This window comes from Typopeltis vanoorti, chromosome 24 (genome assembly GCF_054136105.1).
Source record: "Typopeltis vanoorti isolate ZY-2024b chromosome 24, IOZ_Tvanoo_1.0, whole genome shotgun sequence".
In the NCBI taxonomy this organism is placed as follows: Eukaryota; Metazoa; Arthropoda; class Arachnida; order Uropygi; family Thelyphonidae; genus Typopeltis; species Typopeltis vanoorti.
Genome location: NC_143572.1, coordinates 22861185 through 22887478, shown reverse-complemented (window position 1 = coordinate 22887478; position 26294 = coordinate 22861185). Strand labels below are relative to the sequence as shown.

Here is a 26294-nt window from a genome sequence, read left to right as displayed (position 1 = left end):
AAAGAAATTAAAAGGAACCATGAGAACCAAAAATTTTAATGTGATACACAATGGAGTCGACAGAAACCAAAGAGCACAAGCAGGAGTCATGAGTTGGATTCATAACTCCCTTTCAAAACAGTTAAAACATTAACTGTTGTGAAAGGGAGTTATGAATATAAATTAATATTCATAATTTATTTTTTATAAATTATGAATTATGGAATGAAAGAATAATAGAAGCTAGAATAAAAATAGATAGAGGCTATTGAACAATAATTGGTTTATATGCCCCGAAGAAGGAAGAGAACAGGATAATATTGATTTTTATAATCAGCTACAAAACATATATAATAAAATAAATAAAAATGATTACGTAATTTTAGCAGGAGACTTAAATGCAAGAATTGGAAACACTAAAATTAATAATAATAATATATGAATACATGGAGAACATACTCTAAACAGGAATGGCAAAATTGATCGACTTTGTAGTTTATAATAACCTAAAAATAATGAATTCCTTCTATAAACAAAGACATACATAAATATACTTGGGCAGCAACAGGATGGAAATCAATATTAGATTACTTCATATTAAATGAAAAGACATCAAAATTTTCACTAGATGTTAGAGTTCACAGAGGATATAAAATAAGCAGTGACCATTTCCTTGTTAAAATAAAATTAAGATTACCACCTAAATGGCTACAAGTAACAAGAACAGAAAGAAAATTTGAAACATTTGTTTATAAAACTAGACTATTAAATGACACACATATAAAATGGCTATATGAACAAAGAATTAAACAATATCTAGATAAAATAAAACAAAACAAAATGAAGAAATAGAAATAGAATGGCTTAATATAAAAACGATACTAAATGTAGCAGCAAATGAAAGCTTAGGAAAGACCAAAAAATTCAATAATAGGAATTGGAATAAATAATAAATAATAGGAATAAATAATGCAAAATTAATAATAGAGAAAAGAAGAGAATACAATTTAGAAACGCATATTGCATTTATTGGCTTTGAAAAAGCATTTGACAAAGTTAAAAGAAGCATTTTATTTAACATATTAAAAGAAAGACAAATACCAAATAATATCCTAAAAGCTATCACAAGTATATATGAAAATAATGAAATACAAATAAGATTAAATCACGAGCTATCATATACGAGAGAGATAAACCAAGGGGTCCGACAGGGATGTCCCCTCTCAGCAACTCTTTTTAATATCTTCTTAAATGAAATAATAATAAAATGGAATAAAAATTTACATCAAAGAATTAAACTTTCTCCTACAATGAACTTAAACACTCTCCTCTTTGCCGACGACCAAATAATAATTACAAATTCTGAAGATAACTTACAGAAAGCTATTTTAGATCTAACTGAGATATCCAAAGATATCTTATTTAGATGTGATATGATAATATCAACAGAAAAATCAAAAACTATGGCCTTTAAAGGACAAGATCCAGTAGGAACTGAAATAGTAATAGATAACAAGATCTCAGCGCAGGTGAATTCATTTCACTACCTAGGATGCACGATCACATATAAAAATGAAAAAGATATAAACGTAAAAATTGCAAAATATTTAAAAATAACAGGTGTAATTAACTCTATATTTAAATCAAACCTAGTTCAAAAACAAACCATACTAAAACTATACAATACATTAGCCTTACCAGTCTTAATGTATGGAAGCGAAATCTGGACAATAAAACAAAAAGACAAAGATTAACAACAGCAGAAATGAAGTGTATGAGAAAAACTGCAAAGTATACCCTATTTGATCACAAAAGAAACGAAGAAATTATGAAAGAATTAAACCAAGAACCAGTAATAGAAAAAATTAAAAAATATAAACATAAATGGATGGAACACGTTCAAAGAATGAAAACAGAAAGATTACCAAAACAAGCCTTAAAGTACAAGCCATTAGGAAAAAGAAAACCAGGACGTCCTCTTAAACGATTCAACGATGACTTCTAAGGCCGGAACAGGCCATGCTAGGCCTAAATCCTTGATACGCATGATGATGATGATGAATTTTTAAGTAATAAGAAGAATATATTTTATTTTTAAGTAATTTTGAATTATACTAAACTGTATAATTTTATCAATAAAAAACAATATTTTTTCATGTTTAATTTTTTTTTTTAAGTTTTACCATAATTTTGATATTTTATCCAAACACGTATACACTGTACTTACAAGTGTGTATGTATATTTCAAAAGTTGCAGCACCCCACGATTTCAAGCACGAGCCGCCACTGATTATATGTACATAATGCGTTGACATTTTCTAAACGAACACGTCCTTTCATGAATTAGTTAATTATAAAATATTATCAGTCTTCCCCTCCACGTATCTGTATATCGGTTTCCACCACATGATTCTATGCAAATAAACGGACACACGTATTTTGGCCCATACCCCAAACAAGTGCTCTGCAGATGAAAAGCCAAACGGCTATATTTTCTGGCGAAGTGAATTAAATTAAGGGGATAAAAATCCCTTATTATTTTACAGCCAGTATGCGAAACTCTAAGATAGAAAACTACGTAGATCGTAGTTTTCGATCTTAGAGTTTCGCATACTGGCTGTAAAATAATAAGGGATTTTTATCCCCTTAATTTAAGTGCTCTGCGGGTTTCAGATCGGAATTGGATGTTGGTTAGTCTAATTTTTACTTTCATATTCATAACTATGTCGCTAAGCTATTGCAGTATGACATGGTGCATTATACTAGACAAGAAATTATATTCTTATTTTAAACTTTGTCTAAGAGGGAGCAAACAAAGCTTGTGCATGAAATATCTTAATAACGGTATCCATTAATTCACAGCACCCTTCCTTTCGGACGTGTATATTACTATTTATTTTATGGGAAAGGTCACTACCTAGACCGGTTTCAACCTTTACAAAGGTCTCATCAGCAGGAAGACCTTTTGAGATACTGATATGGTGCCTAATCGGGAAGATACTTCATACTTTGTTTACTCCCGAGTGGGTCTTCTAACCAAGTGAAAAACTTTCGACATGGTGGATTGTCGTGCTCATACTCGACTACTCGCAGGTCATTTTCATAGAAACCACAAAATAGGCAATCCAGAATTTGAATACAATGTTTGGTTCTTTTTCGGGGGACTATGACAAAGGACTCTCTCATTATCATCATCATCAGTAGCGTAGTAATGTTACATTTTATTATTACATTTTTATTAACCAACATTATTATTACATTTTATGATTTTATTATTACACCTCGCTGGAAGTCTGTTAATTCCAAAAAAAAAAAAAAAAAAAGTATTGCACATAGCCTACTTCACTGAACATAATTGCTTGAATTTAGCCACGTGGGTAGTCGGAAAAGTTCTCGATCTAACAATGAAAAAAAGAATTTATAATTTCATAATTATTTTCATTTTTCAACATAATCTCTCTTAAGAATAATACATTTATTCCAGCGATGCTCCAGCGCCATTACTCCGTCTCCCGTGCAGTGGTTCTCGGTAAGATCTGCAAAATATCCCTCTACAGCTGCATTCACCTCTTGATTCGAAGAAAAAAGCTGAACAGCAGGAAGAGTTTTAGTTTTGGGAAGAGATAGAAGGGAGCCAAATCTGGGGAAATAGGGTGGATGTTCCAACAATTCATAGTACTGATCCCTTAATTTTCTAATTGCCAAAACACCTTTGTGGGCAGGTGCACTGTCCTGATGAAGGATGATTTTTTTCTTCTGTAAACCGGGTTTTTTCTCACGAATTTTTTCGTCTAGTCTGGTTAAAAGACCGGAATAATATTCCCCAGTTATTGTTTTACCCTTTTCAAGATAATTAATAAACAATGTGCTTTTAGCATCCCAAAACACCGATGCCATGACCTTTCCTGCTGATGAAACCGACTTTGTCTTCTTTGGCGCTGAACAACCAGCTTCTGTCCACTGTTTTGACTGCTGTTTGGATTCTGGTTTGTAACGGTGAATCCAAGTCTCACCCATAGTAATAAATCGACGCACAAAATCAGTTTTATTCTTGTTAAAACGCTCCAATCACTGTTCAGAGATTTTCATTTGAGTGCGTTTTTGATCAGCGCAGCACCCATCTTGCGCAAAGCTTTTTCGTTTGCAATTCTTCATGCAAAATATATTCTGTTTTGTTTTATTAATCTAAATATTGTGTTTGCCTGAATTCCCTTTTATTGCACTGTTCATAAAAAATTCGAATCTTGCGGGTGCCCCAAGTAGAATAGTAAATAATTCGGCCTAAATGAGAAGACTGCTAACTTAATTAAGAATTGATCCTACTGTTTTATATATATAGACTAATCAAAAAATAGGGTGGCGCAGTATAATCATAAATTTCCCTACTTTTAGATCGGTGATCAATTTGCAAATTAGTTGTTTTATTAATAAGAGTGACTTGAAACAAGATGGCAGATTAGAACACAACATGAAAATAGAACGTCACGACAAATGCAACTAGATGAGTTTTATAGCTTCCTGGACGATAGCCTTATGATACTCATAACTAATATATTTAAAGGCTAGCTTCATAGAAGCATAGAAATTGAATATGACTTGAATATGTTTGTGTTGAGAGAGCGAGGTGCATGTGAAGACTGAAAACTATATATGTTGTGCATTTCAAAACGCTTTACTTTTCCGGAGACAACATAAAGGTACAAAAAAAGTAAGATCACGATTAAGAATATTAATTTTGTTTTCTGACAGAACGTCGGCCTTCCTATACCAGAAATCTCCTCCAGTGAATACCTCGATAGTCTGGTGGAAAAGTCGAACACTGAGTTAGAGATGAAGATTCACTTTCTTCTTTTACACCGGCATAAAGACGTGATCTCATTGGCCATTTCTGCAAGTAGAAGGAAAATTATGTCGTGCAGTGAGCATTTATATCTCTTAAACAAGAATAATAAAGCGAAATGCAAACTTGTAGTCAATTGTACAGATATTTGGTTCGAATTCATCACAAACTTTGTTAAATTATTTATTCAACGAAACATACACATTTCCACAAATACGACAAATTTATTCATAAAATGTGTATTTTTTTAAAAATAATAATAAAAAAAACATCGAATAAAATGTGTATTTTTTTAAATAATAATAAAAAAAACATCGAATTTTATCATATTCAACGAAATATACATAATAAAAAAAACATCGAATAAAATGTGTCTATTTTTTTAAATAATAATAAAAAAACATCGAATTTTATCATATTCAACGAAATATACATAATAAAAAAAACATCGAATAAAATGTGTCTATTTTTTTAAATAATAATAAAAAAACATCGAATTTTATCATATTCAACGAAATATACACATTTCCACAAATACGACAAATTTATTCATAAAATGTGTATTTTTTTAAAAATAATAATAAAAAAAATATTCATAAAATGTGTACATAAAAATTTTCAAGATATGGAAAGCAGTGGTCCCGACTTATTAAAATTCACGAGGTATGGAAAGCAGTGGTCCTGACTTACAAATTCTCATAACATAACATCATTGGCCAGAAGGGTGAAGCAAGATGCTTTTATTCCCCGTTGTCTGATAAGGAGGATGAATTGAAGGAAAGATTTATGAGCTGAGAGCTCGCCCTGGGGGGCACGGAGATCAGTCATTGTTGCAAGTATTTAGGATGGCTTTTGGCCTCTTGTATTTGAAGAGGTCAGTCTCTTCATAGTCTGCTGCTTGTTTAACTAGATCGTTGGGGTGAGTAGAGATCTTTGAGAAAAATTTTTCTGCTGTAGTTAATAGGAAGGAGTAGATGTAAGGGATGTTTGTATCTCTATGCAGTTGCACGTTCCTTACGAACCACGGTGCGTCCAATATCATGCGTAAACACTTATTTTGCACTCTCTGCAGTCTGAGGATGTTGGAGTTGGATGTGTGGCTCCAGGCTGGAGAGGCATATGTCAACATTGGGCGGATCGTCAACAGGTAGAGGAGCACTTTGATTCTGGTATTCAGTCTACTTTTTCTATTTATTAGAGGGTAAAGTTGTGCAATAGTTTTAGATGCTTTCGTACATAAGGCTTTGGTGTGTGGGTTGAACGTTAATCTTTTGTCCAGAATTACTCCAAGATATTTTGTTTCTGTTTGCCAGGGGATTTTGGTGTTGAAAAGATAAAGGTCCCCCATGGGAGTTGCCATTCTTCTGGTGAAAAGTATTGCTACACTCTTCTGGGGATTCACTTGTAATCTCCATTTGGAGAACCAATGTTCTAGTTGTAGTAGGTTTTCTTGCAACTTTTTAGTGACAAGATGAGGTCGTAGAGATCTGGCAAGAACTGCTGTGTCGTCCGCATAAAGTGCTAAGATGGATGACATTGGGTTGTGCGGGATGTCTGCCATATATATTGAGAATAAGATCGGAGCCAATAGGGAACCTTGAGGAACTCCCGCAGAGATCCGTCGCTGACTTGAAACTGTACCATTTATTTTGACTTGTATGTGTCTGTCCTGGAGGTAAGATTTCATTAGGTGGACGATACTTGATGGTATACCTGCTGAAATGAGTTTGTGTAGCAGTCCCAAGTGCCATATCTTGTCAAAAGCTTTCGCTATGTCAAGGAAGACTGCTCCGGTGTGCTGGTGCCAATTGTATCCGGTGGTGATATACTCAATTATCCTATAAATTTGTTGAGTAGTACTGTGATGTTGTCTGAATCCAAATTGTTCCTTAGGAATGATATTTAACTCATTTACTGAGGCGTGGAGTTTAGAGAGAATGATTTTTTCAGCAATTTTGCCTAAGTTTGAGATTAGGCTGATGGGTCGATAGCTTTCAGGCAGGTGTGGATCTTTACCTGGTTTATGCACTGGGACTACATCTGCGACTTTCCAATAGCTGGGGAAATAGTTAAATCGGAACATGGCGTTGATTATGGTGGTGAGATGTACAACAGCTCTTCGGGGCAGCAGTTTTATTACTCTATTTGTTATGCCATCTGGGCCAGGGGCTTTTTTATTCTTTAGCTTCTTTAGAATTTCATAGATTTCCGCTGGTGAGGTGTTTGGAGGTATGTTGTTGCTGGTATCGGTGACTTTCAGTGCATGTCTGACATGGAGGTGGATTTTATAGACATGTTTGAAATCCAAGTTGTCATATGTAGGGCTACATTGTTTTTCTAGGTTCTTTGCTATCTCTTCAGCTTTTTCTGCGTCCGTGTGTACTAGTCCCGTGTCTGACTTGAGTGGGGGAAGAGATTTGCTTTTGTTTCTGAGACTTCTTAATATGTTCCAGATGGAGTGATCGCCAGGTGATACAGAGGCTAGTTTGGCTTCCCAAGTTTTGTTCCTATAAGCTTTAAGTGCTTCTCTAACTTCATTGTTCAGTTTGTTGAGAATCCCCTTATCCTGAGGTGCACAGGTGTTGTGGTACCTTTTCCTTGCTTTGTTTTTGTTCCTAATTAGATCCATGATGTCTTCTGGGAGTCTGTTTGGCTTAAAAGTGGTTTTGGTAGAGGTGACAACCTTTATGGCTGAGGTGATTTGCTGAGTCAGACGTTTGACAGCATTTTCAATTTCTTTTATGGAGCTGATGTGAGGGACAGGTCCAATATGTTCTGATAGTACTTCTGGAAGTTTTTTCCATAAGATAAAGGAGTGGGGAGGAGGCAGCAGTTGTTCTTGCTTACCCAGCTGGAGCAGGATTGGGTTATGATCAGATGTCAGCTCGTTTAAAGAGACTAGGCTATACTGTAGTTTAATATTTTGTAATATAGCAATATCAAGTATGTCAGCTGTACCATACGTACTGTGATGGGTTGGTTCTGCAGGGCCTGCCACCACTGCATAATTTGAACTGGAGTAGCTAAAGAGTGTGTAGCCATTTCTGTTTGTAGTTTTACTGTTCCATGATGGGTGTTTTGCGTTTAGATCACCGGCAATGATGATTTGATCATTATTGCCTAGGACGGCATCTAGATCTGAATATAATAGATTCTTTGATGGAGGGTTGTAAGCTGCATAAAGTGTTAGTTTCCCAGTTGAAGTAGTGGGTACTACTATTCCTGTGAGCTCTAGATTTTTAGTTGAGGGGCTAGTTACAGAGTGGTGATCGATGTGGTTTTTTATGAAAATGGCGGTGCCTCCTCCTCTGTAGTTTATTCTATCATTTCTGTGGAGAAGGTATCCTCTAACTTTGGGGTTGTCTGCTGGTCTTAAGTGGGATTCGTTTATTAAGATGATGTCTGGGTTATATCTTTGTGCAAACTCTTGGAGTTCCAGAATCTTGTTTTTAAGTCCATTAGCATTCCAAGCAATGATCTGTAGGGAAACTGGAGTGCTTTTATTTTTATACATTTATGAGAGCTACTAGGATGGATTGGGTTTCTTGCAGAAATCTTTTTCTGGAGTCCGATGTGGGGTTAGATTTGCTGGAATCTTGCAGCATATTTGCAAGGGAGTTTGTGATGACTGCTGCTAAATTTGGGTTGTATTGCTCCTGAGTGGTTTTTGTTGAGCGGACTACTTCTGCATAGGACTTTGTCTGCCGATTGAGGTTTGCTTCGATCCGGGCTTCTGGTTGCGGCATTTGGTTTTGTATCGTGTTTTGTCGACCTCTGGAGGGTTGAGGAGTTGGAGCTACTGCTGCTGGTTTTTGTAGATAAGTAGAGGAAGCAGATCGTCTGTTTTTTGGGTGTTGTATACATCCTTTGTAGTTGGCTGGATGCGGGCCCCCACAGTTTGCACATTTAGCCGGGGTGGATTTTGGCTTAGTGCAGGTATATGTGGGGTGGCTCTCTCCGCATTTTAAACATTTGTATTCCGCTTTACACAATCTCTGAGCATGACCATATTTTTGGCACCTGTGGCACTGTCCTGATGAGGTTCTTTTCCTTAGCGGTTCTGGGCTGATTTTTAGCCCACAAATTGAAGTTAGGTCATATATGTTTTTATATGCCTGGTGAATCTCTACTAAGACGAGTGGCATCGGACTTTTGTCTGCTCTGGTCATTCTACTGACCTTGATGGGGGGTAGGTCTTGGTAGCGAAGATCAGCGGCTATGTCTTCTGTTTGTATGTGCTCTGATACTCCACGGAGAACCACCTTCAGGTTCCTCTCGGAGTCAAGGGTGAAGGTATGATATTGTACACCTTTATTATCTAACTCTTTTGTGAGTCTACGGAAGTCCATTATAGTGGCGGGTTGGATTTTAATACCATCGTCTAAATTCTTTGCAGTAGAGTATGCTATCTGTTGACTAGTCATAGTGGCCCGTAGTTCTGTCCACCTATTCTTTTCTCTTAAGATAATTGGAGGCAATTTCTCTTTAGTGGAGGTAGGAGGGTCAGAGTTGTGTCCATCTTCCTCCATACCTTCATCTGTATGTGGTTCTGTTGACTGAGTTTTGCGTTTTTTCCGCCGGTGGGACTCTCCTTGATCCAGGGGGGGGGGGATTGGAGACCACCAAATTCAATTTTTCCTCTGCATTAGCAGAATCCTCACTTTCCTCATCATCTCTCGTTGTGGAGTACAGGTTCAAATAACCTGGCCATTCCACTTCAAATTTTTTTAGTAATTTTTTGAGTAGGCTTAGAGCCAGACCTTTGTCTAGTGTTTCTATCAGGGCGTCGGTATCTATGTCAGTCATAGTTACGACTAGTAGGTTTTGATTTGGGGTTGGTCAATTACTAAAACTGAAAATTTAGTAGCAAAACCTCACTTATCGCTGCGTGAATCTCAATCAAAATGCACTCCTTTGTACCGAATGCAGCTGGAAAAGTTTTCCACAAGTTAGCTTTTCTGCGATAGCTACCGTTAAAGTTCAATAACGTATTTTCTTTCAAGAAATCAGGACAATTTCTAAATTGCAACTAAATCAAAGTCTTACCTCTATATATCAATCAAATCACATCACCGAATTCACTCACATTCCTAAAAATCCGACTACCTCCATTCTCCAAACTAAACTCCATTACAAATTCTGTAATCTCTCTTTTCATTATCATCTCCTCATATACAAGAATAAAAATGGTGTTACTCGATTCTAATTTGCATCATGGACTTCAGTTCATTCAATTATTTAAACGGTACATTATTTTTGAAAATAAATTATATTTTTTAAGTTTTAATTAAAGAGAGATGACTGAATAATAATTACTCCAAAGTCAGAAAGGATCTACGCTCACCTTTACTGGATGCAAATAACTGGATTCCCACGATAAACTTCTTGCAGGTTTGGTATGAACCACTGTTTGATATTGCCCGCTGGATTCTAGGTTAGCAGTAAATTCTGTACTCTGTTAAAGAATAGAACACATAAAACGAATTGAATCAGTTTTAAGAGTTATAAATATTGCGAGTTTATTTATCAGCATATAGATAATTTAAAAGTTAACAGTGAACAAACAAAATTATAAGTTATTACTTATGTAAGGTGTTTACTTTTCTTTTGTTTCTGGAAGTAGCAACTCGATAAAGAATCGGTTGAACTAGGCAAACGCGTAACACGCACGAGTTGGCGTGTGTAACCCAATAAGACAAACTTTGTGATATACGGTGCCGCTGTGATACAAAAGAGTGACGTTGAAGCGTTGCTACACTAAACATTTCAGCGCTTCGTCATCGTATAAATAGAAAGTGTACTAGGATTGAGGCTTTTTCTAGCTTTCAATGACACTGATTAAAATAGAATAGACTTTGTTAATTTTGTATATATTCCACTGAGTATAATATTTTCTCTATACAAAAATTTCCACTCCTAGTTAATCTGAAGATCTTTTTAGATATCCAGATCGTATTGCCATCATCAAAATCTGTTTCTAGTTCACCAGTATAATATCTTATGATGTATATGAGGTAGTTTATAACCGATACGCTAGAAAAGGAGAACATCTTAAAGAACTTGACTGAAAATAAGTTATGTTACTGAAGTAAAAGAGTGAAAGAAATTAGGATCGTACGAAGGCATTTATTGTGTACTCGTTGTAATTTGAGAGTGTTAGTGTCGGCGGTATGACTCCAGGCTGGAGAAGCATAAGTGAGTATAGCGCGGACCATCAGTTTGTAGATAAGCAGTTTGATTCTGGTGTTTAGTTTACTGTTCCTGTTGATTAGCGGATAGAGTTGAGCAATGGCTTTTGATGCCTTTGCACAGAGAGCCTTGATATGAGAATTAAAAGTTAGCCTTCTGTCCAGAAGTACACCAAGGTATTTGACTTCTGTTTTCCAGGGGATTTTTTTGTTGAATAGGAGGATGTCCTCTTTGGGAAGCATCGGTCTTTTGGTGAATAGTATGGCTATGTTCTTCTAGGGATTCACTTGCAGTCTCCATCTGGAGAACCACTTCTCAATCTGTAGTATGTTTTCTTGTAATTTTTCGATGGCTGTGTGTGGTTTTGGAGATCTGGTTAATACTGCTGTATCATCTGCGTAGAGGATGGATGACAATAGATTGTGTGGGATATCGGCCATGTATATGGAAAACAGAATCGGAGCTAGTAGTGATCCTTGTGGGACTCCTGCAGTGAGACGTTTCTGGGCTGATACTGCGCCTTTGATCTTGATTTGCATATGCCTGTCGAAAAGGTATGATTCGATTAGTTGTACCATTTCCAGTGGTATTCCAGCTGAGATCATTTTATGTAGCAGTCCAAAATGCCAGATTTTATCAAATGAACTGGCTATGTCAAGGAAGACAGCCCCCCGTGCATTGGTGCCAGTTATATCCAGTGGAGATATATTCTAGTAATCTGTGTATCTGTTGGGTGGTGCTTTGGTACTGGCGGAATCCAAACTGTTCTTTAAGGAGAATGTTTCGATCTTATCCAAGTTTGAGATGAGGCTGATGGGCCGATAATTTTGAGGTAAGCATGGGTCTTTTCCTGGCTTATGGATTGGGATTATATCTGCCACTTTCCAGCTGGAAGGGAAATGTTTGAAACGGAGGATGAAGTTGATTATATTGGTTAGGTGTATAATGGCTATTCGAGGCAGCAACTTGATTACTTTGTTGGGGGATGCCATCTGGACCAGGAGCCTTCTTGTTCTTTAATTTCTTCATTATGTCATATATTTCTGCTGGGGAAATGGGTGTAATTTGTTTAGAGCAGCTTTCAGAGGGTTTTAATGAAAACATCTGATGTGTCGACGGATCTTGTAGATATGATTGAAGTCTAGATGTTCATATGAGGGTTTACATTGCATGTCTAAGTTTTTGGCGATTGCTTCTGCTTTATCTGCGTCAGAGTGGATAAGACCCAGATCTGACTGGGGGGGGGGAGGGAGTTGCTTTTGTTTTTGATATTTCTTATCAGTTTCCATATGGAGTGATTGTCAGGAGTCAATCTTTTTTCCCAGAGTTGACTTCTATGTGCTTTAAGGGCATCTCTCACCTCAGAGTTTAGTCTGTTCAGGATTCGGTTGTCATATAGTCCACGGGTATGATGAAACCTTTCTCTTGCTTTGTTTTTCACCTTGATTAGGTTCATGGTGATATCTGGTAGGTAGTTGGGCCTGAGGGCAGTTGTGGCTGTCATGAGGGCTTTATTAATTTGTTGGATAACATCTTTAACAGCTGTTTCAATTTCTTCTTTAGATTTTATAAGTGGTACAGATTCTATATATTTTGGAAGTGCTTTGGATAATTTATCCCATGATATGAATGTGTGTGGGGGATGGGACAGTTTTTCCTGGTTTCTCAGCTGTAGCAGTATAGGATTATGGTCAGATGAAAGGTCATTTAGTGTCATGAAACTGTGCTGGAGTCTCACATTCTGCAGTATGACTATGTCTAAGATGTCTAAGACATCAGCATCGCATGTGTGTTGTGATGGGTAGGTTCAGTGGGACCTTCCACGACTAGCTTGATCCTGTATAGTTGGCGAGTGTATGGCCATTAAAGAAAATCCTTATAAGGACTGGTTTAATGGGGCGAAGCAAGAATGCTTTTCATCTTCTCCGTTATCTGTAGAGGACAGTAGCAATAGCCGAGCCTCAGTTAAAATTTCATTGCCATCCATCTCCCAGGGTTTCATCTTTCTTAAGTTCTTAAAAGAACTGGGCGATGGACTGAGTCCTTGACTCTTTATCCCGTCATCTGAATGAAGAAAATCTGTGTGGATGGGGTGTTAATGTTGAGCTAAAAAGCTCTAGTCATGGCTGGGTAGCGGAAATAGCCGAGCCTCAGTTAATACTTCATTGGTTACAGCATTTGCCATTTGTTACCCTGGAAGTCCTAAAAAGGGCTTTCTCCATTCCATGACTGTTATATAATATATATGAATAACAACGAAAGGTGTATTGTGTATTTTTAGAAATATTTTTAATACATTAAGATTTTTAAAGATTAACTTTAATTTATTAAAACTAATTTAAATTTATTTTATATTTAAGAATAATTTTCTTTTATTTAGGTAATTAAAATTTTTATTGAGGAAATTAAGAAACAGGTATTAATAAAATAAATTACTTGAAGATTTAAAAAATTAATGAATTATTTAGATTACTGTAAAACTATCAATATAATTTGAACTGTTCGTTTGATTTGGGATTTATGGGAAGCAAATCAGTCTATGAGACCAAAGATCGCACTACTCTGAAACCTTTAGTCTCGACTCAGAATAAAGTAATTCAAATCTTAACTAGAAACAAATATAAGGATACTGCAATGTGTAATAAATACACCATACTAAACATACTACCCCTTAGATTTTTATACGTCTATAGGGTACTATTATTCATAAAAAAACGACAACTAATACGTAAATATCAAACAAGATACTTTCCTTAGTAGACATAAGGGCCTAAAATATTTAGTTCCAAAAGCAAATAAAGAAGCAATACACAAACATTATACTTATTTAGCGCCAAAAGTATTCAACACGCTACCTTTAACAATAAGAAATGAAACTAACCCAAACAAATACAAAACTCTAATCTTCTTCTACTTCTTCTTCTTCTTCTTCTGCAGCTTCTCCCACTTAAGTGGGGTCACTGTTTGTTATGAGTCTCCGCCACACCTTCCTGTCTTGGGCTGTCACCACATCCAAGTTCTTCATCTTCAAGTCCTCTTCTACCAGCTCCCTCCATCTCTTCTTTGGCCGCCCACGCTTCCGCCTTCCTTGCACATCCATCTGCATGACCCTTCTTCCCACATATTTATCCTCCCTCCTCATCACATGACCAAACCATCTCAACCTTGCCTCCTGTATTTTCGCTCCTAAGTTCGTAACTTTCACTGTTCCCCTGACATAGTCATTTCTCAGATGATCCTTTCTGGTCACACCGCACATCCACCTAAGCATTCTCATCTCTGCTACTTCCATCCTGCTGATGTTATTTTTCCTCAGGGCCACAGTTTCTATAGCATATGTCATAGCTGGCCTCACTACTGTCCTATAAATTTTGCCTTTCAGATTGATCGGCACCCTCTTATCACATAACACTCCAGCCATCTCCCTCCAGTTCCTCCAACCTGCTTGTATCCTGCATCCCACTTCCTTCTCACCTCCTCCATCTTCTTCCACTGTCGAACCTAAGTATCTAAAGTCTCTCACCTTCCTGATGACATTTCCTTCCAGCTCCAGGTCTGTCTCCTGGCCACCGCCCACTGCGCAACACATATACTCTGTCTTACTTCTGCTCAGTCTCATACCTCTCTCTTCCAGTACTTTTCTCCATCTTTCCAGTTTAGTTTCCGTTTCTTCTCTTGTATCTACACACAGCAAGATGTCATCTGCATACAACATTGTCCAAGGTGCATCTTCTCTCACCTCCTCTGTTACCACCTCCATCACAATATTAAACAGAAACGGACTTAATGCTGACCCTTGATGCAAGCCAACTGTTACTTGAAAACTTTCTGTCTGTCCCAAACAGGTCCGAACACTTGTCTTCACATTTCTGTACATTTCCTGCACCAACCTGACATATTTCTCCGGCACCTTCTTCTCCCTCAGACACCTCCAGACTTCTTGCCTTGGCACTCTATCGTATGCTTTCTCCAGATCAATAAATACCAGATGTAGCTCCCTTTGTTTCTCTCGATATTTTTCCATCATCTGTCGTAACCCAAAGATAGCATCTGTTGTTGATCTACCAGGCATGAAGCCAAATGGTTCCTTTGCAATCTCCACCTCCTCCCTCAATCTACCATCAAGAACCCTTTCTAGGATCTTCAATGTGTGGGACATCAACTTTATTCCTCTGTAATTTTTACAGTCTTGTGCATCCCCTTTACCATTGTAGATGGGAACAAGAGTACTCTCCCTCCATTCCTCGGGTATATTTTCCTGTTGGCAAACTTTCATGAACAGGTCCCACAGCAGGTCAATTCCCTCTTCCCCCAGTGCCTTCCATGCCTCCACTGGAATTCTGTCGGGGCCCACCGCTTTTCCATTCCTCATCCTCTTCATGGCCTCCGTCACTTCCATTCTACTGATGTTCTGCACCATCCCCTCAGAAGGCTGCCCATCTCCTCTGTGAGTCCTTGCATTTTCCTCATTCAGAAGTCCCTCAAAGTATATTTTCCATCTGTTTCTAACAATAATAAATTTAACAATAAGAAATGAAACTAACCCAAACAAATACAAAACTCTAATAAAAGAGTATTTATTTTCCCACAGAAATGAGGAAGCTCTGTTCAAAATAATTGTATAAATTATTGGTTTTTAGCATATTTGTATTCAGAGATCCAATCTTATGTGTAAAACGTAAAATTGAAATGCTATTTAACTGCTTTGTTTTTATTTTGTTCTTAATTAATTGTTATGCAACTTTTTCTGTATGATGAAATTTTATTTTATCTACGATTTTATTATGTAATTATATTATAATAATATGTAATATGTATATTATATGAATGTACATATATGTATATAATGAAAATGAATTACATAAATTTTTGTAACTTTATGCATATCGTAACCTGGATGAGCTGTTGCACTTAGGTGACACATATGATTGTGAAAATTTTGTACTATTATAGGAAGCTTATAGAAATAATAAACTTATAGGAATATGCAAAGCACAGTATCATGCCTTTTAACTAAGTATATTCTACCTGCTAGTTTTGCCTGTTTTGTTGGAGATGAAAAAGTTGAAAGTCTGCACTGCAGGTCCTGTTCTTCTCCATATGCGGCTACAATAAAACCTCCATAAGGCTTATGGAAATAGCAGCCTTCACATTGATGTAATATTCCGCACATAATCTTAACAGTTGTGTTCGTGCGTTGAAAAAAAAAATCCTACTCATGCTGAATGCCCTTAATAGATTATAATCAGAAATAATATCAACTTTACTTAGATGAGAACGAATATGCACTTCTTATGTTTCCAAAATTAAAAATCGCCTGCTAATAGCTATTTGTGGTCTATTATTTAAAACCAATCACTAGCCTGAGTAACAATGTTATTTTTTGTGTAGTTTGTGTATATTACGAAATGCATGTTCAACAGTTAAAAAAAAAAAAAATTTTTTTTAAACTGGAGAATACGTTTGGTTTGAAAATGCATAGGAAATTCTTCTTCCGGTCACTGATCCGTTTGCAGGCTTTTTCCTCCTAGAAACTCATATTTTTATCTCTTTGAAGAAGCAAATCGGCGAGGGCGCGCACACTCACACACACACACACACACACAAATTAATAGATCTAATACATTGCCCTTATAGCCTTATAAGGGCAATGTCATAAGTTAATTACAGTCATAAGTGCAATATCGATTATCATAGTTCTGAAGCGCAGCTGTTGACTTGGGGTATTATTATCTGGCAGTATTATTGACTCCGCATTTGTGAACAAAATGTGGCGATGAAAGCAGTTATGTAGATGAAACTAATGCAACGCCAAGTTCCTACTCCTGTTCACAAGTTCAGGATATTGAATTTGTTGGATGTGGTACAAATATATTGGTCCATTCCATAATGGGCATATATCGTGTATATCGTTTTCACAGCTTTCATTTTGAAATAAATAGCAAAAATGCCACCTACACCTTATTTGTAGTGTTTTATAAGTGATCAGTTTGACCTTTGCAAAATGACAGACAACTATCTAACAGGATGATTACTCTGAGAATAGGATTACAGCATGAAAGGGCTTTCTACTCCCACATATGCTATAATGTTACATAGTAACTGAATAAGAAAATCCCTATCGATATGACCATGACGTAGAACTGCTCACTAGATTTTTATGTCGGTGGTGATATGAACTCAATGTAAACACAAACCTGAACGGTGCGCAGTTCAAAACAAACGAGTCACGACATTAGTCCAAAATAACGACAGTCATTCTGAGCATTATATTAAAAGATGCCGTCAAGTCAAATCTATATTCCAAATATTATTCTCGAAATATTAGGTAAGAAGGGCAAAAATGAAACACGATGGTTGAAAGAGTGCTTTAAGAACAATTTTTTGCGCATGCGTATTTTTCCTTATTCTGTACAGCAGTCCGATATTAACTCTTATTCTATGGTTTCAACTGGTAGAGCAGATTGCTAGGATTGGGAAATTCCTAATTTGCAATAAATTTCATGAATAATATACAGATATAATAAACAATAAAGAGAATATTTACATACATTTCCAGTATCTTCTTGTCCCAGTAGTCTCATAAGATGCGAAATATATGTCGTAGCTAAAATGAGCACGTCTAGTTTTGACAACTTAGTGTTTGGAGGTACGTATGGCAGCGACCTCTGTAGAGTTTGAAATGCATTACGCAAACTCTTGACTCGGGTTCTTTCTCTGGCAGCATTTCTAGAGGTGACCATTCTGTGCTTACTGCGAGATCCTTTTTTGCCGTCTGGAAAGAAGAACAAGAAATTTAAATAGAAGATATGAGGAAGAAATTTTGACATTTTCTCAGACAAGCCGACACCTACTCATTCGTTGTTTCTTTCCATCCTTCCATACAACAGAACCTAAGTTAGAATAGGAAGTAGCAATTAAGGTTCGGGTTTTTCTCAGTTGCGGTTTTGCGAAACATGAGAAAAAAAAAATCTTTAGATCTATCATGCACGAAGTTTTCTGTTTTAATAATTTTATTGAACTTAGTAGTTTTCTTCTTTCGTTTTATTTTCCATTTTCTTATTATTAGGTTCACGATAATTCTATAATAAGTTAAATAATTCTAAAATAAGTAAATCTGCTATAGAGAGTAGCCGAAGCCGTTTAACCCTAACTTTTTGGAGACTGGCAGGGCAGTTCAAAGTTCTGCCATGTTTATTCTCTCTCTCTCTCTCTCTCTCTCTCTCTTTGTTACATGTATTATCATCAAGTTTATTTCTATCATAGGAGTTAGAAACTCTGTCACTCTAGATAAAAACAAGTTAGTTCACGTTTAGCTGAAGAGCTCGATATCGAGACGAGTTCGAATTCGGAAGGAAAGCTAGGCAAGCAAGGAAATTTTAGTGGAGTCAGTGGCCCATCCACCTTTGCTCTCCATTGCTGATGAGAGTGCCCTAAACTAACATGTCACTATCGAGAGTCACGATATCAAATACTGTAGCGAATCACGAACGATGATAATTAAATAAGAATCATTTAAATCCAAATTTGATTTTCTGTTAACGCAGTCAAACTAAGTAATTATATTGGTATTCCGAAGTGGGTATTCAACAGAATACAGCCTGTTAATTTTGCGATAAAAGGAATACATGAAAATAAAATTTTAAAAAAAATTATATATTGGACAACAGGGATGTGCTAGCAATTTGGAACTTAGCCTACTACATCGCGTTCTCTATTGACTTAAACCAAAAAACAATATGACGATACATCTTGATGAAATGTCCTGTCTGCTATGGCATCACTCTATTAAACAAGACCTTGCTGTTTTCATCGGGAATAATGAAGTCAGCTACTGAAACAAATCTAAATTTACATCAATAGAAGTCGAATTGACTGAAGAACTAGAAAACAATCTTGTCGACATAATTCATGATAAACAAGAGTAGACTAAAACAGGAGAAATCCAATTGAAATAATAAATGGAATGTGTTATTTATATTGGATGCAAAACTGATCGGGTAAAGCTAGAAGTAGCTATATTGCATTCAACATTCCCAGCTTTAATGTTGAATGATGAATTTTTTTTTTTGAGTGATTAGAGAAGGCAGCTAAAAGAAAGGGAAAACATTGATCTATAATAGGAATCTAAACAGCAGAGTACGAAATAAATACGACACTTATGGAAACGTGTGGGAAAGTTGGAGAAAAACGCAAAGTTAACACTTGGATTTTTTTTTTTCACGTCATTTATATGAAAAGACAGAAGAAAAGCCTAGTATGGTGTGTAGCCAAATGAATAAATTTGGGATAAGAGAAATATTAGCCAAAACACTAAAATCGCAGTATATAACATAAGGTTCAAATCAATGTTAACTTATAGATCTTAGAGGATTAAGAATAGAGAAGGTAGTCGAAGATTAAACATGACAAATGTGAGAATTCTAAGAAAATTTAGATCTCCCAGATGATAGGAATTGGAATCATATTGAAAATAAGAAAAGAGAAGGAATTTGAAATGGTTAGTATTCAAGAATGTGTGAGCAGAGCTAATCTCATGTGGTTAGGCACACCCAGAGGGGGGGGGACCACTAGAAAATTTTCCAAAAATCTTTTCATAAATAAAATTCATTTTTTTATTTATGTTGTGTCTAGTTTTCTATTTCTATACTACTTATGAATTAGCGATCATTGCAGATGCTCAGTCAGAAGTCGTATGCGATGCGTAGTGTGGTGTATTCTCAAATCGTCTACTCCAGTGCTTCCCAAACTTATGGATGTCAGGGGCCCCCCTTTGCAAAACTTAAAATATTTCACGGCCCCCCTCAAAAAAATCGTAATAGAGAGATATATTATTATAATATTTATTGTATTTATATTCAATACAAACATACACAGTGAATATTGCAAAAATCAAATGCATATATTACATTTTTTGCCTCTTACCGTTTGGTTCTGTACGATGCGGGCTGTTCTGGTAAAATATGAAATACTGTCCTTTTTTTGAGTCTGTTTCTGCTTCTTCTGATTGTTCGCGGGATTTTTTTTTATTTTTTATCAGCCACTTATCCATCCCAGGGTTAAATTTTTTAACGTAGAATAGATCAAATAATATCACCTTACCGATACTGGCACACCACAGACTGACAACATGAAATTAGTGAATATTACCTGAATAAGGGAATCCTCCCCGGACCAGGAATATTTTTCTCTTTTGTGACTTTTCTCCCTTTACGGTAATTAAGCCTAACGCAAAACAGACACTTTTAGTTTTAACACTTTTACGAATTTTAACACGTTCGGTTGAATTTTATTGATGCCTTGGGAAATCGAACTCACACACATCTAATTAATAACAATAGTTTTTAGTTAGATAGTGTGTTTGCCCATGCAACATATGGTTTTGTTTCAGTCTATACAGCATAATTTCTGTATGAGGGGACATGTGATTCATTAATGAGTGTGTTTTTATCCCAGTTGTCTCTAATTGCACTATTTGTTGAGAAATATATTACACAGACTCCTCATACCTTATTCACTGGCATAATAAAAGTACTTATTTTTATTGCCTCTGCAGTATAGTGGCTCTTAGGGAGGGCGTGTTGTTCACCACTGCAAGCGAGTTACTATCTCCCCACATGAACTTATTTAAGCTTTTTTTCATCTGTGAAGTATATATGAAACTTTTATTGGTAATAGAAAACTAGCTCGGATGAGAGTGATAATATAAAACGAGTTTTGATATGTGTATAAAGTCAATATCAACAGTCCCTGATTACGAACGAGTGATGAAAGGGACAGGGAGATTTGGAGCTTCCCCGGAGAGCATTCGAAGTAAATACAGTACAATTAATCACTGCTTTGAAATGAAACATATGAATAAGCAATATTTACTAATATTCATTAAGCGCCGAAATACGCAGGAAGCAAAGTTTGTGAACCAACACCAATGTGTGAATTTTTCCATTAAAATATAAAAAAATAACAAAAAAGAAATAATAAATAATAAAAGTTAAATAAGTTTCTTTTAAAATAAAAAAAATCTACTTAGTCTTAAAATATTTTAAATTTGTTTTCATTATTTCACGACCCCAAGGGGGCCACCGCTCACAGTTTGGGAAGCGCTGGTCTACTCAACTCGCCCCCCCCCGCCAAGATTAAATCCTGAGTGCGTTATAAAACTCGAATCTGGACAAAGTCTAGATTAAATTGCAGGAAACTTATTAATAGGAAGTTAATAATAACGCCAACTTAATAATGTAGGAGATTGTATCATGTCATCTACAATACATCCCTCTAGTGCACCTACACTAGCAATTTCATAATGTGGCTTTTTACGTTGCTGAAGTTAATTCTCAGAAATATGATATGACCAAAATGAATAGTAGGAAAATAAATAAAAACATGAAAGAAGATATACCGTAGAACACTACTACAGGTTTCATCTTCAATAAAAAATGGTTTTACGTCAACTAAAAAAGCGGTGTGTCTCGTTAAAAAAAAATAGTTATTAATAAAGGCTAGTCAAGTATTGAGATCTGTAAAGTAGCTGTTTATACTTTGCAGTCCATCTTTGCTTTTTGGCTACTTGATTCACGTTTTTTTTTTTTTTTTTTTTTGATACTTATGAAACGTTTTTGTGAGATATAAACCGTTACTTAGAAATGAACTTGCATCTAACCGGCCATATCACCTCGACATATGAGATTATAAATCTGCAGAAAGAAACATCCAAAAATATACAAGGAGGAATACGATAATAAGCTCATATGATGACACTGTTTTGTTCAAGATAAATTGTTCTCGATTGCAAAACATCTGTATGCAGACATGCAATGATTACGCAAAGTACAGTGAGTTTTAATTCATGGCTAATTTGTCATTTCTGACATTATAAAACACGTTGATTGGTTTTGACATTGTCCTTCTTGTCTGGCCTTGCATTCCACAAAGGAAAATAAACTGTCGTATAACTAAATAAATAAATCAGTAATTTTTCAGCCACTACACTTCTGCATTCACAAAAAAATGGCAATACCAAACACTTAACAATAGAACTTGGCGTTGTTCTTATTCGTTCTTAGCACGTGTCCGGCGCCATTTTAATTTGTCCAAAGTTATGCTATTGTTCACGTGATGTTATTTTAGTGATTTTAGTTTATGATTATTTTCTATTTTGTATCTATTCAAATGATTAACTGGAAAGGCTTCGGTGAATGCTTCAAAAGTAAGGCGAAATTAAGTAACCTCTTAAAAGATAATAAAAAAATAATAATCTTTTATTGATGAATTCGCTATGAATTTTCAAACCTATACTCCTCCAGATGATTGCTGAAGTCTTCATTAGGAATGATCCTAACGAACTACTAAGTGATCTACCAACTGATCTCAGTATCAGAAAATATTAATCGGTCAGTAGATAAAAGTACTTTTATGATGTTCGGGATCAAGCCAAGCAACAAGTGCAGGACAAAGTCATATGCAACAAGACACGAGCTTTGCAAAAGACGCTAAGACTTACGGAGGGAACTTTTTAATTTGGTTCTTTCTTTCTTTCTTTTTTTTTTTTTTTTTGCTGACGTGTGTCGTGAACGTGCGAGTAAGATGTAAATGATCGTGCTAACCAGTACTGGGAGGAAGGATGTCTTTGGATTGCGCTAATGGTTTGATAATGCAAAACTCCTCTTCTAGAAACAAAGATGAACTTTTTTTTTCTCAAGCTGCTTCAAGTCTTATCTGTTTAACAACAGAGAACTGACTTATTCGTAAGTGCAAATATTTTTGTCAGTTTTAGGGTTAACTTTATTTTATTTTCAGAATCATTTGCAAGTTGTTGTTGTTTTTATCGTATAGGATGACAGTGCAGATGTATATTTTTCCTTCTATCAGTATAAATGTTTATAACGAAAATTAAAAATTGAAGATGAAGATGAATATTCGCCTGAAAACAATAAAAATTAAAAGAAGCCAACCCCTAAAATGGGATCTGCAAATGGTACAAAATCCAATAGTAAAATCAAAATTTAATGAAAATATTTCAGAACTGCTGTCTGCACAGTTGCAAAACGAAAATGATCCCTCTCAGTGGAATAGACTACAAGCAGCTATCATAAATCTGCTAAAAACCACGTCAATAAACAAGAAGGAAGAAAGAAAAATCCATGGATAACAGAAGTAATTAACCTTATCGATGAAAGAAGAACATGGAAAAGAGGAGCAAATGAAGAAGAAAGATTAAGATATAAAACACTGGATAAAAGAATCAAACAGTTATGCAGAAGATTGAAAGAAAACTGGATAAATAGGCAGTGCACTGAGATAGAAGAATTAAAGAATAGGAACAAAACCAGAGAAGCATTCCAACGAACCACAGTCTGATAACATCAAGGACAAAGATGGAAACATAATCATTGATAAGGAAAAGATAAATAGAAGATGGGTGGAGGTACTTATCAGATCTGTATGATGATGATAATGGTAACATGTTAGATGATTCACGATACTTTAAGTTAAACGTAACAACAGACATTACTCTACCCACAAGAAAGGAGATAGAACACATAATTAAGAATCTTCCTAATAATAAATCCCCTGAGTGTGATAATATCTCGGCTGAGCTGCTGAAAGCTTTGGCTGGCAATAATAACTATTTAGTGGAATCTAGTCAGGATATAAAACAATAGAATTACCTGAAGTTTTTACAACATCTATCTGCATTTAATTCCAAAGAAAACTAATGCACAAAATTGCGAGAATTACAGAACTGTCAGCCTAATATCCCATGTAGCTAAAATTATTTTAACCATTGTTAACAAGCAAACTGAAAGATCCTTAAGCGGTGAATTGAGTGAACAACAGAGGGGGCTTCAGAAGAGGAATGGGAACCATTAATGCTATCCTGGAACTAAAAATACTAATAGAAAGATCACTTGAAAGAAACAAGAGCATTTACATATGCTTCATAGATTTTCAGAAGGCTTTTGACCGGGTAAAACATAATAAAATTCAATATATTAGATAAATTAGACATAGCAGATCATGTACTTAAGATTATAAAAATGATTTACACCAAACAGAAAATGCAGCTGTTTAACTCTGAGACTTCTGAAGTGAAAATAAATCCTTTCACCAAATCTATAGGCAGTGATGAAAAAGATCGAAAAACAAAAAAAAAATAGGAATTAGTATCACTGGTATAAAATACAACAATCTTAGATATGCTGATGATACCATTCTAATAGCAGAAAACAGAAACAAATTAATCAAACTACTGCAGCTACTAATTGAAGAAGGTAAAGAATTTGGATTAGATATTAATGCAAAAAATACCAAATTTATGAAAATCTCAAAAGAAAACAGATCCGAGCCAGAAATATCCATAAACAAAATGAAAATTGAACATACAACAGAATACAAATATTTAGGCACCTACTTTACTGCAGATGGAAAGCAAGATAAAGAAATAAAAATAAGAATAGCCAGAGCTAAAGATGCATTTTGGAAAAATAAAGATCTGCTCAGAAGTTCTGTGGGTATCGAGACAAAGAAAAGAATGGGACCTGGATATTCAAGAAGAGAGTAAGGCAGCAGATAATGGCCTTTGAAATGTGGTGCTATAAGAGAGCTCTGAAAATCCCATGGATAGAACATGTGATAAATACAGAGAATGAGAACACAGAGATCTTTATTACAGGAAATGATCCAGAGAAAGATGAGATTGGCAGGACATGTACCGAGAGGTTCAACAGGATAGAGGATACTAACAGTTTTAGAAGGAAAAATTATGGGAAAAGGATCAAGAGGCAAAAAAACGAAGGACATGGCTTGAAGATATAAGATCATGGATAGGATCACATGGCTATGCAGAAACAAAAAGGAAAGCCACCAGAGAGAACTGGAAGGATATGGTGCTGCACCCTCTCACTGAGAAAGCTGCATGAAGAATATGAAAATTTATTTACTTTCATGGGAATAAAACGTATATTTTTATTTAAACAAGAAGAATTATTAGTGTATTTTTTTTAAAAGAGTCATGCAGTAATTTTACTAATAATTGCTACCTAATGAAACTGTATGGCTTTCTTTATTAATTGCTTATATAAGTAAAATTTTACTTCAGTTCCTCATATTACGTTTTTAAACAAAGACTTTTAACTAAATACCCAATAACTGAGTTTGCATACTGTCGGGTTTTGTCTCCTTTTATATTTAAGTACCAATGCTCTATTGTGCAAATATGAAGAAAAAAAAAATCAAAAGCACATTTACCTTCAGCTTGAGAAACTTTCTTGCGACTCCAGTTTCTCTGTGTGCGCATCCTGTCAGAAGGACTGACAAGAAAAGACTGTTCCAGCTCTAGTAAGGTAAGATCCATGACTGGCAGGCAGTTCCAAACTCTTCAAATGAGTTGAGATTCTTCGGAGAAACTGCAGAAGAAAATAAATACATATAAGTTATTGCGCCAATGCAATTCAAGAGGCGAAGGATATCACCTGTGACATCTCTCCTCCTCCTCCTATCAAGAAGAAAAACAATAGAGTTAAAGTAATTAAAAGTTTCAAATATACATCCCATCGTGATGTTAATCTAAACTGGCAGTTTAGATTAACAGAAATAACTGACAAAAAAAAGAAAAGAGATAATATTGTACCGAATTGTGTACGGTATTTACAATTCTTTCATCAACGGCCTGTGATTGCCTATACTTTCCTAAACAGACATTGAATACTAATCAAAATTACTATTTGAGAGACATAGAGCAATGAGAGAGCGCCCTCTTCTGGAATTCCGTATAACGTATGCTAAGCATACTTGTGTGAAATAAACAGCGACAATTGCATTTAAAGCTATAATTAGTTCTCGGTGAGAAAAAAAAATAATAATAAAGATAAAAATATGCTTTAATGATATCAAAATATACATTTTTTTCCTCACTGTTTCAGTTGAGTTTATTAATGATATGCAATCTATCAGTAAAGTTCGAAACGAGGAAAAGAGACTTTAGAAATACATGAAGACGTGTTATTATATTTCTGAAGTGATTTTGAACCTAAGAGAAAATATTTCTATATTCTTTAAATTCGCAAATGATCAGTTATATTAACTGAGATTGACATTTTAAACAATGTTACGTTTTTAGATAAATAAAACTCAATTTTTGTAGCAATGGTGATAAATAAAGTAATTACCTGTGTTTCAGAGGTCCAGTTTGGTGTCCACTGAAAGGCGGCCCATGTCGTTCTGCCCCATATATCTAGTTGTCGGCTGACTGCAAGAGGGTGCGAAAACACCTCCGCCTCGGTGGGAG

General features: G+C 35.5%; 1 protein-coding gene across 2 annotated transcripts; it reads right to left on the bottom strand.

The window, feature by feature from the left end:
- Window positions 1–4636: 4636 nt before the first annotated feature.
- Window positions 4637–26294, bottom strand: LOC150093015 (transcription factor 23-like). 2 transcript variants are annotated; one of them, XM_090413996.1, is made up of 5 exons: window positions 26176–26294; window positions 25256–25413; window positions 17560–17783; window positions 10164–10274; window positions 4637–4867 (listed from the first exon to the last, which is right to left on the bottom strand). In XM_090413996.1, exons 2-5 carry the CDS (start codon window positions 25359–25361, stop codon window positions 4742–4744), a joined length of 567 nt encoding a protein of 188 aa, XP_090270122.1. In that variant the 5' UTR covers window positions 25362–25413; window positions 26176–26294; the 3' UTR covers window positions 4637–4741. The 2 variants fall into 2 exon arrangements, with proteins under 2 accessions (XP_090270122.1, XP_090270123.1); XM_090413997.1 differs by lacking the exon at window positions 26176–26294 and adding an exon at window positions 25638–25687.

Bases quoted from the DNA above. Each gene is read 5' to 3' on its own strand.
- LOC150093015 (XM_090413996.1), bottom strand. From the start codon at position 25,361: ATGGATCTTACCTTACTAGAGCTGGAACAGTCTTTTCTTGTCAGTCCT. The intron at 10,275-17,559 runs GTATGTAAATAT...ATTCTTTAACAG, and splicing joins GACAAGAAGATACTGGAAAT to AGTACAGAATTTACTGCTAA. The intron at 4,868-10,163 runs GTGAGCGTAGAT...TTCTACTTGCAG, and splicing joins GTTATTTGCATCCAGTAAAG to AAATGGCCAATGAGATCACG.